This window comes from Triturus cristatus, chromosome 4_1 (assembly GCF_964204655.1).
Source record: "Triturus cristatus chromosome 4_1, aTriCri1.1, whole genome shotgun sequence".
NCBI lineage: Eukaryota > Metazoa > Chordata > Amphibia > Caudata > Salamandridae > Triturus > Triturus cristatus.
In genome coordinates, this window is record NC_140585.1 from 408883203 (window position 1) to 408900097 (window position 16895).

General features: G+C 42.7%; 1 protein-coding gene across 3 annotated transcripts in view; it reads right to left on the reverse strand.

The window, feature by feature from the left end:
- Positions 1 to 16895, reverse strand: part of PTPRB (protein tyrosine phosphatase receptor type B) — a 461363-nt gene that overhangs the window by 127634 nt on the left and 316834 nt on the right. For all 3 annotated transcript variants that reach the window (XR_014981270.1, XM_085652523.1, XM_085652524.1), the window contains 2 exons: positions 12277 to 12555; positions 11307 to 11456 (listed from right to left, as the gene is read on the reverse strand). Coding sequence is in view for 2 of the 3 variants with exons in the window: in XM_085652523.1 (XP_085508649.1) it covers positions 11307 to 11456; positions 12277 to 12555 (429 nt within the window). In the remaining variant the exon portion in view is untranslated. The remainder of the gene's footprint in view (positions 1 to 11306; positions 11457 to 12276; positions 12556 to 16895) is intronic.

The window sequence follows — 16895 nt, forward strand, 5'->3', positions numbered from 1 at the left end:
TCAAAGAGGGAATAACAGTTAGGACAGGACACAGACTCACTCCCATATCCTGCACCACCAGCTAGACAGGAGCCTCAGTAATTGAATTAGCAGATGGGCTAGAAGGGGAGTGTTAGGGAAACTTAGCCACACCAGTAAGTTGGCATAGCCAGAAGTTAACCTCCAGGAGAGAGTTTCACCATTTTAGATTTTAAAAGAACAGTGCTCTCTGGCAAAATAATATGCCACACTTTGCAGGAAGCTGTCATACTTCTGGGTGGCAATCTCTAACCCAATGGTCAGCGGGGCATCCCGGGCCATTGGGTCCCAAGAACAATGGATAAATATGGGAGAGCTTCCCAGCCACTGAAATCCCTTCCTGAAACTACAAGAAGGACTGCCCTGCAGGAACCCTGGCCTGCACCAAGAGGATTGCACTATGAATGACTGCACCTGCTGCACACTTTGGAACTACAGCCCATAAGGACTTTGCCTTGCTTTGAAAAGTGGAGTGGACTCCCTGAAAGCAACAGGTTAAAAGTACTCCATCTGCATCATCTTCAGCAAGAAGAAACCAGCTGGCCACCTTCAGCTGGACTTTAGAAGATTTGGCCAGGTGCATTTTGGGAGGCGTAGTCCTAACATCCCAATGAGCAACTCAGAGCTTTTGGAACCTTGGATTAGTGTTGTGGACAGTTTGGAATCCCAAAAGGACCTTCTGGAAGAAGTTCTATAAGTTTGGAGAACTGTGGAGAACTTCTGGTAAAAAGCTTCAAAGTGGACTGGCCCGTCGTCGAGAGTCAAGCCGCTGATGTCGAACCTCGACCTGGTCTGGATTTCTGTTTCATGTTGCTGAAAGATCCAGAGCTCAAGGCTTCCAGGATTTCACTGAAGCCTTGGGCTGACTCGAAACTCAGCCTGACGATGTGCCTTGCTTGACGTCGAGAGAAAAAGCTCCAGAAAAACAACTAAGCCCAAAGGTAATAAGAAAACTTGCCCGTGCCCTACCTTGACCAGCGCTCAATTATGGTCAGCCACAAACTTTCACTTTGTTCTGGTCAAGCAAGACCAGATGTACCAAGTTGGCGCTTTCTGTTTGTAGGCACTATAAAGTATTTACTCTTTGCAAATTCATATGTCCAGTTCCCTATATTGGATTTTTGTCACTCTGTTGTTATTTTAATCATAAAAATATTTCCTGTTTTTATGAATTGGTTTGGATTTGTATTGTGTGTTGTGTCTTGCTTATTTAATGTATTGCTGTTTTTAAATGCTTTACACATCTGTCTCCTAAGTTAAGTCTGCCTGGTCACAGCCAGCTACCAAGGGTTGAGCAAGGGAATCATTTATTGAGACCTTGACTGGAACTTATATTGTGATTGTGGCCTTATTACTAGTGGTAGGTACCTACCTACACCTACTAATAAGCCACATTCCAACAATTACTATTTTAGAATGTCACTTTTAGAAAAGATGGCATTTCTCTGCTCTTAGCTCTGTGTGCATGCAGCCTGTCTCCAATACACGTCTGGGGTGGATGACAGCTGGACTATGTGGATTCCCTCTAGACAGCTGCACACAAAGGAAACTTAGGTGTGACTGAGTGGCCATCCACACCCTGATGGGTCATCCTGGACAGGATGAGATGGAGGAGCTGACACACACCTTGTGTTCTGTCCCCACTCAAAGGGTTGCATACCCCCCTGTATTGAGTCCCGAGCAAAAGCTGGGAGGGAGGACATCTGTGCACTTTAAAGCCCCTCTCTGAAGTTGCCTCCACTTCAAAGGCAAAACTGGGTATAACTACTGGGGCTCTGTCCCCTCCAAATCAGACACTACTGGACTTGTGAAGAAACTCTCCCGGCAGGAAGGACTGCTGTGCTGCTACAAGAACTGCCAATCTGTTGGACTGCTGCACTATAAGACATGCTTTTCTGCTGTGCTGCCCTGCTGCTCGCTACCCTCTGTCCTGCTGAGGAACAACTGGACTCTTTGACTTGAACCCAGACTGCTCTCCAAGGGTATGCTGACTTGTCTCCTGTTTTAAGACTTAGGGACTTCAAAGTCTTAACACCTGCTCCTGTGCCTGGTCTATTGGAAGTGAATCCAGGTGATTGCTCCAGTGGAAGAGACACATTATCTGATACGTGAGAAGAATCAAAGTATCAACGCTGTTGCAGAGCGACCTGGATAAATGTACTTTTTTTTCAATGGGCCTTGCATGGTTCCTGTCCCTGGCCTGTGACCCATCTCGGTCAGCCGGAACTCTTGACTTTGCTCAGTCCAGTGCGACCAGATAACCACCATAGGTGCTCATTGCTTCTAAGCGCTATTTTTCACTTTTAATCTTTAAAAATTCATATCTCGACTTCTACCCATTGGATGTTTGTCATTTTGGTCTTATTTTATTTAAAAAAATATAATCTATTCTTTTAAATTGGTGTGGAGCCTTTTTGTGGTGTTTTTACTGTGTTACTGGTTGAAATATTGCACACATACTTTACACATTGCCTTTTAAGTTAAGCCTGACTGATCAGTGCCAAGCTACCAGAGGCTGAGCAAAGGTTAATGTATGGTGTGTATCTGACTTACCCTGACAAGGACTGTGGTTTTTGCTTGGTAAGGGTGCTTACCTCTGCCAACCAGAAACCCAATTGCTAACAACTAAACTCACATGTCCCTGCTTTGTTAAGCAATAAAAAAAAAAAGATCCAACAGGAGTGTTAGACTTGGGATGGCATTGCTTAATGGGAACCTGCTAGGACTTGCATAAGGGTCCCCGGGGGAAGTCCTTGGTAACTGGTGCATACTCCTACTGAATGCCCCATTACAGAAATGTCAGCTGTATATAAGTGCGTATGTTGTATTTCCATAGCGCGAACCTAGCCAAAAGTAAGCAGATCACTATACAGGCACAAGGACAAGCAAAAAGGCAATAAGTGATAGGAGAAGTAGTTGGTTTGTGGAATGTTAATGCATTGTGATTTCATTGTCTTTAAAGAGGTGCGTCTTCAACTCTTTTTCTAAATTGGAGTAGCATTGGGATAATTCTGATGGATACAGGGATATTACTGCGGATCCTGGATGCATGGAAGGAAAACAACTCTTGCCTTACCTTTTCTTTTTAGGTCTCGCCTGGCGTAGGCTGTGCGCATGCGCAGTCTCGCTGGCGAGATTTAACGTTAACGGGTATTTTCTGTAAGGGGCTTTAAGTCCCCCCCCCTCTGGTCCATTGGCTGGCGTCACCGTTTATGGTAAACGGTGGCCAGCCATTGGAACAGAGCTGTGCATGACTTATTTGCTCGGCTTTTTGAGCCGTCCCACTTGGACGGGCTTGCCTGAATTACGTTGGTCGCAAAAGGTTTGTTAGCTTTATGGGGCCATGTGTTTCAAACACATGGCCCTATAAAGACAAGAAACCTTATAGCAGGCGAGGCCGGCAGAACAAGCCAAGCAAATACTTCATGCCGAGCGCTTGTGTACTTTAGCTGCTTGTACTGGTCACTGTGTTCTATTTGTATGCCGATGCTTGTTTAAACCCGAGATGCGCTTGTAGGGCGCTATACCCCGACCTTGTCACGTGAGAGCTTGTGTCTCACTCTTCGCCAACCAGCAGGAAGTGCGTGAATCTTCTGGGAGAGAGAGGCACTTATGGAGGGGAGAGTGCATCCCCCACGAGCACGAGAGTACCTCTGAGGAACGTGACAGTGAGTGCATGTGTGAGGGCGTGTAAGATCCGCAGAGCTGTGTTTTTTGTCTTGCAGTTTTATTTAGCTCGAACTCGACCCGGAGGTATCATGGCGCCTTACATGAGCACCAGCTGTTCCAGATGGGCACATCCATGTTTTGTTAGGCGTGGGGAGATGAAGTGATTTGCCCAGAATCACAAGAGGTTGAGCCGCAGAGACTCAAACCTGGTAACCCAGCTTTGAGGTCATTCGCTCTAACAGTTACGCCACATCTTAACGAGTCCAGCCGGCAGGGACAGGGTCCCCTGTACTTACACTCCAAATTGTGTTACTCCTGGGTGTGTCACTATTAGTTTGTCAGTCCTGTGTGTCTCTCCTGAGGTTATCACTCCTGGATGTATCACTACTGGGTGTGTAATTACTGAGGGTGTAACTCCTGAGTGTGCCACTGGGGCGTGGGGGAGAGCAAACAATCCTGTGAATCTTCTCGGAGTGAGGGCTACATAAGGAGGGGGAGAGTGCATCCCCCACGAGCACGAGAGCATCTATGAGGCCCGTGACAGTGAGTGCACGTGTGAGATCCGCAGAGCCGTGTTTTTGTCTTGTAGGTTTATATAGCTCAAACTCAACCCGGAGGTATCATGGCGCTTTACACGAGCACCAGCTGTTCCAGACGGGCACATCCATGTTTTGTTAGGCGTGGGGAGATGAAATGATTTGCCCAGAATCACAAGAGGTTGAGCCGCGGAGACTCGAACCTGGTACCCAGCTTCGAAGTCATATGCTCTAACCGTCAAGCCACATCTTAATGAGTCCAGCCTGCAGGGACAGGGGCCCCTGTACTTACACTCCAGAGTGTGTCACTCCTGGGGTTGTCACTCTTAAGTTTGTCAGTCCTGTGTTTCTCTCCTGAGGTTATCACTCCTGGATGTATCACTAATGGGTGTCATTACTGAGGGTGTCACTCCTGAGTGTGTCACTGGGGCGTGGGGGAGATCAAACAACCCCGTACTGGTCACCATGTTCTATTTGTATGCCGATGCTTGTTTAAACCCGAGAGGCACATTTCATACGTACTGTAATGTACAAACTACGCACAATCCGTCATGCTCAGTCTTCTGAATGAAAGGCAGCTACCGTTGAATAAATAGACACTGATCTTGTCTCCCAGCTGTTTCACATGCAGACCCCACAGAGGGCAGTGCTGAGACGCGCACCCTCCGAGCTTTGTAACACTCACTTGCAGCCTCCGACTATGTTCACCTCCAGAGCCACACACCTATTCCTATGTGTACCTCTCCTCTGTTCCCGGCCACACGCTTTCTCAGTGTACTGAAACTCCCCTGGATGTATAGCTCCTCTTCACTCCTCTTGGAGCTATGTCGTATTCTACAGAAGCAGGCGCAGTGCTGTGAGGTGAACAAGGGAGGGCGCCTCATTTCCTCACAGCTGTGATCGATAGCAATCTGAGTATGTCAGGCATGTGAGGAGGGGCACCGACCACCAAAAAATACAATAATTCCGTTTAAATGCAAGCCTGCAGCTGTTCCACAACTACAACGTGTCAACAACATCGGTAGTCATAGGTGCACTGTTGACACCTTCTGTAGTGTGCACACCACGCACACACTTGACACGTACTGTAGTGTACAAACTATGCACAATCCGTCACGATCAGTCTTTTGAATGAAAGGCAGCTGCCGTTGAATAAATAAACACTGATCGTGTCTCCGAATTCCACGCTCGGCATTACTCACAGTGAGGACTCTAGAATCTTCCTTTCAGAAACTGTTGCTAAGCTCGAAACTGCATTAAAGGCTTGCAAGATTTGGCTCCCTCTAACCCACGGCTCTTACCTTCATTAGGTACGCCTTCTGTGTTGTGTACCATTCCCATAGTACCCTTCACACTTTGTAGGGTATTCATAGACAAGTGTAGACACTTTCTAAACAAGCATTGAAAATGCAATAGGTCTCGCCTTTGATTAAGTTAAAGCCATTTGCTTTGCTAATGGTATTGTATAGCAAAGCAAATGGCTTTAACTTAATGAAAGACGAGACCTAATGCATTTTTAATGCATGTTTACAGTTCTCAGCCTGCAGTCTGTGGGTTCCTGGATGTGAGTGTGCTGAGAACCACAAGAGATAGTGAGCCTGTCTGAAAGATAATTGGGGGTGTTGGACATGATGGCTTTGTAAATGATGTAGCCGGTTTTGAAGATGATGCGGACTGGTAAGGGGAGCCAACGGAGTTTCATCAGGATGGGGCTAAAGTGATGCTTCTGCAGACCCTGACAAGACATGCTGCAGAGTGTAGGATGCACTTCAATGGTGCCAGTGTTAATCCTGGAGTGCCATAGAGCAAGGTGTTACCACCACTCAGATGTGAGAGTATGATAGATTGAACAGCAGTTCTGAAATTCCTTTCACTTTCTTTAGAAAAGAGAACAGATACCAAACCGTCTTTGTTTTTTGGCAATGTGCTCTATTTTTAGCAATGTGTAAGTTTGGTGTCCAGGGTGAGTCCAAGTGATTTGGCAGAGGATAAAGGTTGGTGTTCAATGCAATCAAGGTCATGTCACCGAGCCAGGTGTGTAAAGCTTCTTGTTTGTGGTTCTTAGTAAATAACAGGACGTCCAGGTCTGAATTATGTGAAGGTAGTGTATGAGGTGTTGAATGTCTGTAGGGGAGGAAACTTTTGAGTAGAGTCAGGTAAGATCAGCATATTGACAAATCTTGAAGCTGTTATCTGTGAAACAGATTATTGCGTGTTTATCGTCCGATGTTGATACTGCGCTGTCTCCTGTAAGCTACGTAATTGAAATCGCTCTGCTTCAGTGACTAACGTGCAGCACTGATCTGTCCCCCCCCATGTGTGGAAAACCTACTAATATTAGGTACCAACCATACAAGTGGTGATGAGTTTGCAGGCACTTGACCTTGTTGTGTCCTGAGGAGGCCTTTACACATAGGCTGAAATGCGCTGATATCTTTAGTATGGGAGCACACCAACAAACTCACAAGGATTTAAAGGATAACAAGCGTAGACGATGCTCTGTTGCAACCATGAGGCATTCATACACCTTCAAGACCGGTTGTCGTGCTACCTATAGTTCCGACCACATGTCACATGTTGAAACTGGATAGTGGACACCTTGGCCTAGGAAACTATTGAGCGGCAAGGATAAAGTGAGCTTGGACTGATTTCTTGAAACTGTTATTAATAAATGTACTAGAAAGCAGTGTTTGAAACAAGTCATATCTAGACAAACATGGTGTAAAATAACCACTTTTGCCGAATAATATGGCTGGTCCAATAATATGGCACTATTGTTGACTAAGCAAAATCTGAATCTATCCCCACAGAGAGCCCTCTTTGCAGTAGTGTTTGTTGCCCAGGTCCTACGTTATCTGTGAGTACAGCAGCAAGTGGCTCCATATAGTTGCTGACAATGCCAGTGGACAGTATAGAACCCTGGGGGACTCTGCAGGTGATAAGGATCTTTTGTGACCTGGAGGTGCCAATTCAAACAAGCTGGCGTTGGTTTGAAAGGTAGGAGGAGAACCAGTGAAAGACACTGCCAGTTAATCCCATTCCAGACTCTATGGTGTGCATGAGGGTGGGATAGTTGACTGTGTCAATTGCATCTGAGAGACCCAGCAATATCAGAATATGGATCATCTTCATCTTTGGTCAGAAGGAATTGTCTATAATGTGTAAGGTAGCAGTCTTCATGCTGCAGTGTGATTCAAAGCATGACTGGTAGTTGTGCAGGAGACAGTTAGCATTAATGAGATCTTGGAGTTAAACATAGACTTTATTTTCAGATTCTTGCTGATGAATGGTATGTGAGTGACAGGCAGGTAGTTGGTGAGGTCATTAGAGTTCAGTGTATGTTTCTTTGTGATTGGGAGGATCTGCTCTCTCTTGAGAGCTTTGTGGAAGATGCCTTGAGTGGGAGGAGTCTTGGCAATGGCAAGTATGGGTGAGAGAGCAATCCCCAGAGTGATCTTTGAGCTCTTGTCAGCTGGGTCTTGGGGTCCAGTTGTAATCTCCTTTAGTTTGTACAAGTGACCAGCACTCCTTTAGATAACAGTTGTTTCACTGGCTGCTTTCTAAAAAGGTTCATGAGTCCCTAAACCCTGGAAAGGTGCGTGAGAGGTCCATTTTGGGTGGGTGTAGTACCTGACTGCATCCCTTTTCTTTGGGGGCCATAGACTAGGCAGGCTGCTGCATGAACCTGACCCTACCATTAGCAGCAATTTAAAGGTATATTGCAACGATTTCATGCAAAGGAATCCACACAAATAAGGAAATAGACCTATCTGAAGGTAGACCACTACCAGAGACTTCATAAAGGGGGGCCACTAGAATTCACAAGGTTTCTCAGCAAAAACAATTTGACAGAGAAAGCTGAAATTTGCTCATCACTTTCCACTGACTCAGAACTTAATGTCTAATCAGTGACAGACCTACCACCACATTTATCAAATCAGACAGATTAGGGATTAGTCATCAGGGATTTGTGATTTCTCCTACATCTGCAATATCTAATTGAACCCAACCTACAATAGTTTAATTTCTCCTTATGTTTTACAAGCTAACTCTACGTAATGATGAGTTCTTTACTAAATCCTAAGCAGCTATCTATTGCATGCCTTTGATGTGCTCACAAGCCCGATTGTACAGTGATATTTTGTCTCAGAATTTACTTTTTAATAGTCATTAATTAGAACTTTGTGAAGTATCTATGTGGGGTGAGAATTAGGTCCAGGTGAAATGTAGGTTATGCTGGCATAATCTCACATAATACCAGGAATTTTTATATTATGCTTGTTATGTTATTTTTCTAAAGTGACCCTATTATGCGGCATCTCCTAATTGCACTGTGTTCATGGCAAAATGGTACCACAATAGCACAGGAATAATGCGACCGACTAGAACGTGCAGAATGCATCCTCACATTCAAAATGGCAGTGAGGACGTACTTCAGCTAAACTATAGTGCTAAATGCATTTTGAGTAATTACATGTAATTTTTTAGAAGTTTCACCTAATCATAAAAAAGTAAATTAGGCAAATTTAACACACATACAATATTTTCACAAATATTTCATTCATCTACAACATTTTCAGATCACTGTTGCCAGAACATTTGTTCAAGCAAACAGACTGGTAAGAGATTCACTGCCATTTCAAAAATAATTTCTTCGTGTGACACATTAAACAATATGTGCTAAAGAATCTTTAAAAATGTACCATATTAACATCAAACAATATTCTCATCTAGGTCTGCTGCATGAACAGAACAGATACCAGTGGGAAGAGACTTGCCTTCAATGTCTACTCAAGGGAGCTTCCTCAATCTCAGTCTCAGAGGAGAGAACAAAGCCACTCATCTTGCTTTAATTTTAAACCCTGACTAAAATATTATGGAAAAGCCTGTTTGAGTGAAAAAGCAAACCAAAAAACAACTTCTTTTCAGCACACAATGCATTTATGAGATAACACATTTAATGGGTGTTATTTGGTGTACTTTTGAGACGTGAAATAGTCAAGCAATATAAACAGTCCAAACAAGGTGAAATGATGCACCAAATAGCCAATGCCATAAGGTGAAAAAGAAATACTCCTTTTGGTGGAGCCAAAGACCATTCTATTATTTTAAAGAATGTATAAGTTAGTAACAGTTGCAGACAGCTGCACTGTTATACTAGATCTAAAACTATTACACCTTTTCACAGATGCTAAAGACAAACTCCTTCGAGATTATTGAACATGAATCTAGACAATGTAACATCTCATTGCTTTGTCAATCTCCGCTATTTTTATGAAAGACTTTAACAACTGAACACTTGAGTCCAATACAAAAGCCAGGAATGAAGACAAGGACAATAAATACATTGCCCTATTGTTAATTCTGTCCCCGGATAAGTGGAATACTCTTTCACCATCTTAATAAATCATGGAAGGGCAAAATAGGATTTGTGAGGGGCTGGAGCTTGGAATGTGTGCACTGTGATCCAACTCACTTCTGGACACAGTTGTCAAAATGAGCCAAAGCAGGCAATAAAGATTACTGTTTTAAGGGCCTGTCTAATGGTGATGAGAGATGGAGAGATCTTGATGGTAAGGAAAAGCAGGCTCCAGAATTTCTGAAAGATTTGATCTAGCTCTCATGAGCCGACACTAATCAATTACCAAAATATCTAGAAGGATGACTATAAAAAGAAATCAACAATGAGCAAGAGAAAGGATACATGCCACTCTTCTACCATGGAGGCATTTGCGTCATGCCCAGGATAAAAGCTAAATTCACAAGGGTCAAGAATGTGGTTAGTTCTTAGAAAGTAACTCAAGATCTCAGAAAGCTATGGTATGGGGAGATAGTTGTCTCGAACAAATATGTCTGATCAGATTTTGTAACAAAGCAGTGAGAGCTGTTTTCTTGAGGGTACCATGAACACCATATATCCTATTTTAGATAAGCCATTGAGTCTTCAGATGTTCATTTATTTCCTAATGTTAGTATTAACTTTAGAATATTTTCTTTATCACAAAACAGGCTCTCATCATACCTATTGCTGAACAAAATGATAGCTCTGTCAAAACCCGGTAGATTAACCCCTCTTCCTGGGTACTGTACAATATGGAACTAATAATCAGCGGCGTCACTAGGGTTGGTGTCACCCAGTGCGGTAACTCGCGGTGTCACCCGTGCGGTCCACACCCGCCGGGTGACGCCACTGTACACCCTCCAGCAAACTCTGCACTTGTAATGTTAATATTTTTTTTTGTTGTTGCATATTTATATAGCGCAAACTCGACCCGAAGGTATTGGAGCGCTTTACATGAGCACCGTATTTACATTACACATTAAGGCTCGGGGAGATTAAGTGATTTTTAGTCACAGGATGTGGACGCGACCTCGAGGCTCGATCTGTGGCTGTGTGTGAGGGCGCTGGGCAGTTTATATCTCTGGGGGGAGTGATGGGGTGCATGCGTGTGAGGGGTCCGCTGCACCCCATGTGAGGGTGTCACCCGGTGCGGTCCGCACCCCCCGCACCCCCCTAGTGACGCCACTGCTAATAATAACTTCTATTGTTAAACAACTAAGTAAATGCCAGTATCATACATTAGTATTTCTGATCTAAGAGTTATTCTAATCAGATCTATGTAGTTTAAAAAAACAGAAATGGATTATGGCCAACATAAGTGCTGGCAATACATTTATGTGGGTTACTTTTGAATGATATTCACTCTTTTATATTAAGTGTCCATACATTCACTACTCAATTTCCTGTTCAATAACTATGTGCATGGTGTACCCAGACACGATTGCTTGGAAGTATGAGCATGTTTATAATGGAATTTGATGCTATATATAAAGCTCGGTTAACACACTGCTGGTCTTCTGACAAAACAATGGCATCTTCGACAGTTCTTCCTGCTTCTCCATATAACAATTAATCATTGAACAGTTACCAATTAGAATAACATTCAAACACAAGTCTTTCCTTATTTCATCATTTCCACACACCATAGACCAAGATCAAGTCTTACTCCTAAACCTGATAGATAAAACTGGAAATTCCTTGTAAAAGCAGAAAAAAGTTTATCAAAGTCAACAGCAGCTTACCATCAGCCTCTTGCACAATCACCGTGAAGTACTTCACAGCCCCATTGGCATCACTGAACCAGCTACAGTTGAAACTGAAGCCAATGGAAGATTTGCTAATTACGGTTTCTTTCTTATTGACTCTGAAATATGGAGATGGGGGAGGAGGACCTGTAAAAGAGAAACAATTATAGCATCTTAAACCAGTTGGGTGTTGAGCGTCACCAATATGTAGATTTGAACGGATGGAAAATGTGTAATAGTTCAATCCCTTGCAATTATGTATCTGCAAACAATACACACCTACCTGGCAAAGTGTGCCTCGAAATTATCACAAGCAGCAGACACCTTTGTCTCATGAACTAGTACATTTACACACCTTAGGAAGTATGTACGAAAGGTTATTTAGTAGGTTGACTCTGTTCTAAGAAAAAGCAAATGCTTTGGTTTGGTGTACTTGTTGATACCAATTTATAAGGATTTGGCATCTACTAACAGGTAAATAAATGTTTAAAGAAATTTGAGAAAATGACTCACTAAACTGCTCTCTTGCAGTCATCTTTATAAAGTGATTTGGTCTAGATCAACAAGTAGAGCTTGAAGCCTCTTTCATTGTAAAAATCCTCTCCCATAGGCAAAGAATTTCAGCTTGCATAAAAGTTTTCTGTCTCACTCTCACAGACACCCCCCCATTATTTTTACATTGTACCTCGGGTCTACCTGCTCTTGTCTTCTTAATTATATAATTTACTTCACCTCCTTCCTCCCCTCATGGCCTCTGCTTCAAACTTGTATTTCTTCCCTTCCCCCCTGTCTCCCTTCTTTCCTTTTTCTTTCTTCCTCCCTTAATACCTTCCATTTGTCCTTTCTGCTATACCTTATTCCCTACTTCTTTCTTTCTTTGCATCTTTCTTCACCCTCATTCTGCCTTGGCCCATCCCACATTCAGCTATCCCTCCCTCATTCCCTCCATCCTGATTTCACTACTCACGGTCAATCATGGTGATCGTGCTGTCTTCCACCACACCACTGGTCATGTCAGCAGAGTGCACTTTAATTGACACCAAGTATCGCTTGTGTGGCACCAACATCACAATGGTGATCAAGGACTTCTCCTTTTCAATCCTTTTAGAAAATTCCACCACTTCATTGTCCATCTTCTTGCATTCAATGCTATAGCCATCAAAATCTGAGTCTGGGGGCGTCCAGGAACAGGAAATGGCGGTCGAGTTCTGTGGCCGGCAGTGAAGGTGCTGTATAGTGTCTGGCTCTAGACAGGAAAAATAGACAAGGTACCTTAGAAAAGATTCCATGTTTTACTCTGGGAGCCTCCTTGCTCATAAGTGTGTAGGCTGAATATTCATTAAGTGCAACACTGTGATAGCACCTCACTAACCTCAAAAAGACTGGTACAGTAGTCACCAAGGAAGCCCAGGCAGCAAGTGGTCCACATAGTACATTAAATAGTATGCAGCAATGGCCAAGAATTCAACTGTTTTAAAGAAGTGATCCATTGCATTTGCCTTCATTACTTTTTTAATGTTTATTTCCTGTTGTGCCCGACATTGGGTGATTTGCAATTGTGCAGAGTTGATGTAGATACAGAAAACTGTCTGCTTGGAAACAGAAGCCACATCAAAAGGGTTTTACCCCACCCGAAATATATGTTCTTCTCATTACACTAACCTGTGTCTTCCCTATGTCTACACTGCCTGCCAAGAGGTATGCAATATTTGTGCAATTAAAGTACATCGCATTTTTTATAGTGAATATGCAATGGCTAGTCAGTGCTCCTTTTTTACACTTCGTCTTTGAACCTATGTGGAAAATAATGTATGTATATAATAAAAACTGCGTATAAATGGAACTCTGGTCCTCTCCTCCTTGCATTGAAGGAAGGCATGCCTCATTTTATTTATGTATTTATTCATTTTTTATGTATTTACTTAAAAATGTTATAGAGCTCTTTATTCCTCCTTTCAGATATTTTAAGGCACAGCAAGTTTTTGACATGGTGTTAAAGATCTTCATAACTTGATTTAAACACCTAAGTGCTGATTGCGAAAACCTTTTTCCTGTTTCATGGGGAACAGATGTAGGCTTTCATAGAGGAGTAGCAGTTGGTCGGTTAAGGAAATCCAAAGCAAAAGAGGTGAAAACCCCCACTTGATGAGTATCCACAAATATTTATAATGAATTTTCTCCACTTATGGGCACTTCTTTAGCATGCTACTTAATGATCTAGGTGGAAGACCAGCAGGAAGTGTGGAAAATGCAGGAGTAAGATACCATAGAGAAGAAAGCTCTCTCATGAAAAATACATTTCGGGAAATGATAAAGCAAACAAAAGGGATAATTTAGCCTTTTCAGAATAACACTCATTTCCTGATCCCGCAAAGAAGAATATCCACGCTGTGGAGAATGCACACATGATGTTTAAAAGAAAAAAGAAGTGTTGGACCTGGCCCTGTCTATAGGGTCATCCCCCCAAGACTTTCTGCCTTCCTCCTCCTATTTTCTTGCTGGGTCTGGTTTTGTTGGCATAAGGCCAGCTAACCAGTGCTAAACTGCTTTACTCTCTGCTTAAAACACGGTTACATTGGCCTATACCCAATTTCCATATCTAGTTTACTTATACGTCCCTTGTAAAGTGCACTACATGTGCCCAGGGCCTGGAAATTAAATTCTCCTAGTGGGTCCTAGTGGGTCTGCAGCACTGATTGAGCCACCTACTTAAGCAGCTTGTCTATAATGAGGTGCCCCCTATACGTACTTCTAGGTCTGGGAGAAGGGGAAAATCAACACAATAGAGCAAAAAAACTCCCACACGACCTATAGTGATTTCAATATGGCTATAAAAAGCTCTAATGGGATTCCTATATTATGCAAATCAAAACCTACTACATACTTTCATGTTATTGATTTTATTCAAAACTTATTCTTTTTTTCCTTTTAGATATTTTGTTCAAAACATATATTTCTTTTTTAATCACATTGATATTACTATTTTATATTGCACTTTTTTAAAATATAAAACATGATACAGCATCATTTTTGTGAGTAAAGTGAAAAAACAATGTTTTTTACATATATACAATTAAAACATGACAGACATGTAAACAGCACATTTGATGGTAAGAATTTCTTTATACATGTATATACTTTCAATGGTATGATAGTTTTATCTTTTCTCCATCAAGAGACAGAAACAAACATTTTTTTAAAGGAAAAATCAAATCATAACGCACCTCTCACACCATTCTAACACCACTCAAACCAGTCATACATACACACTATCAAACAAATTTTTTCCACCAGGCTTAAAAAAGCATGCTGCTACACTACATGGTAGAACTCTTATTTATCCATCCATGGTGTGGCCGTCAGCCGGGGGTGCATATAGCCAACGTACGTTTCGGTGGATTCAATTTAGTTAATATCCACCTTCCTCAGGGCCATCCACTTTCTATTCATAATCTCCCTAGTAGAGGTGCGATGTAGAAATCCTGATGAAGTGATCAGGAACTTATCTTTTCCTGCAGTACACTGTTTCCTTAACAGCCAGGAGTCATGTCCTGGTTAGGGTACTTCTTACTGCATAGGGGGTTGGTTTATAGATATGACATGGTTGATCCTTGTATCTCAGCACTATATGATTCAAACATCTTAGAACAGGAAATCTTTAGGGATGATATCTTCCAGTACGTTGTGAAATAGATCTTCGGCGCTAGCTCCTAGTTCGATCATTCAGGCTGCATTCATTGTGGCAGCAGTCCTCCTTTGTCGGAACGAATAATTCTGCTTGTCCCCAAAAAAATTGGTTTCTGTCTCATGATGGGGAAAAGATAAATCTATCATACCATTGAACGTATATACATGTATAACGAAATTCTTACCAACAAATGTGCTGTTTACATGTCTGTCATGTTTTAATTGTATATATGTAAAAAACATTGTTTTTTCACTTGACTCACAAAAATGATGCTGTATCATGTTTTTTTTTTTTTTTAAAAGTGCACTATAAAATAGTAATATCAATGTGATTAAAAAAGAAATATATGTTTTGAACAAGATATCTCAAAGGAAAAAAAGAATAAGTTTTTAATAAAATCAATAACATGAAAGTATGTAGTAGGTTTTGATTTGCATAATATAGGAAGCCCATTAGAGCTTTTTATAGACATATTGAAATCACTATAGGTCGTGTGGGAGTTTTTTTGCTCTACCTACTTAAGCAGCACCTTAAACATGTCTCAGGCCTGCAATTGGATCTGTTTGTGTGCAGTTTGAAACTTCCATTTTGACCTGGCAAAATAAACCTTTTGGCAGGCCCGACCCTTCCTTTTTAATGCATATAAGACACTCCTAGGGTAGGTCCTGGTCAGTCTATAGGCCTGGTTGTGATGTATTAAAAACGTAGGACATGTGGACATTATGTTTTCTATGTCCTAGTAGTGAAAAACTCCTGAATTTGTTTTTCACTACTGCAAGGCCTACCTCTCTTGTAGGATATAATTGGAATTACTTTATTACCTTTTATAAGTGTAATTTCGAAATAAGAATAAGTAAACGCTTTATATTTGGGGTCTCCAGATTCACAATTTTAAAATCCTAACATATGGTGAAGTCGGATTTTAAACTGCCATTTGGTGCCTGCAATCTGTCTGTGTGTCACATGACTGGATGTAGCTGACAGATGGCCTTTGTGTATTTCTTCTAGGCACCCACACATAGGTGTTACTGGATGGGCCATAAATTGGCCCAATCCCACTTTCACCTGAGTAGGCTGTATCCTGTCTTCACACAAAGGGCTGCATACCCCTTGTAGTTATACTGGAGCAATGGGCCGGGAAGGTGGGACTTCTGTGCACTTCAAAGACATGCATCTAGAAGCTTCTCCACCCCTCAAAGGCACCACTGTGTATAAATACTGAACCTCAGACACCAACTCTTCAGTGCACTTCTGGACCTGTGGATATTATGCCAGGAAAAAGGACTGCCGTGCTGCAGAAAGAACTGCCACTCTGCTGGAATGTTACTCTAAATGAGCTACTGCCTTGCTGTGCTGACATGCTTGCTGCTGCCTGCTGCCCTCTTGCCTGAGTGACTCCAGGAGCTACTCTGTTGGCCTCCTGATCTGAGCCTCAGGGACATAAAGGCTCCCCAGCCAGCTACGGTACCCAGTTGTTGCAAGTTCCTGACCCCAAGGGGTGCCTTTCAGATCCTGGACTCTTGGTGTGGCTCACAGGCACTGAAGTCAAGCTTCTGGGCTCTTCCCGACTGCAAAAGGGCCCGTGCGCACCGAGACCACACAGCTTACACTGAAAATCAGTGCAGAGCGCCGCCAGGCCATCTCTTCGCACTTCAGCATAGACCGGTTGCGAGGGACTCCCAACGCGAAGCTCCGCAATGCCTGGCCTGCTCTGCACGCCATGCCGACAGCCTCCTGCGACACTCTACTTGTTCCTCGCAGCGCTCTCTTGGCACAACAGTTGAGAAGGTAAAATTCAGTTGGACTAATCTGGAACTATATCGGACCTGCGCTTCTTTGCGGTCGGCCTGAACTTTTAACTTTGACCTTGTCCAGCTCGACCAGATAGTCGCAGTTAG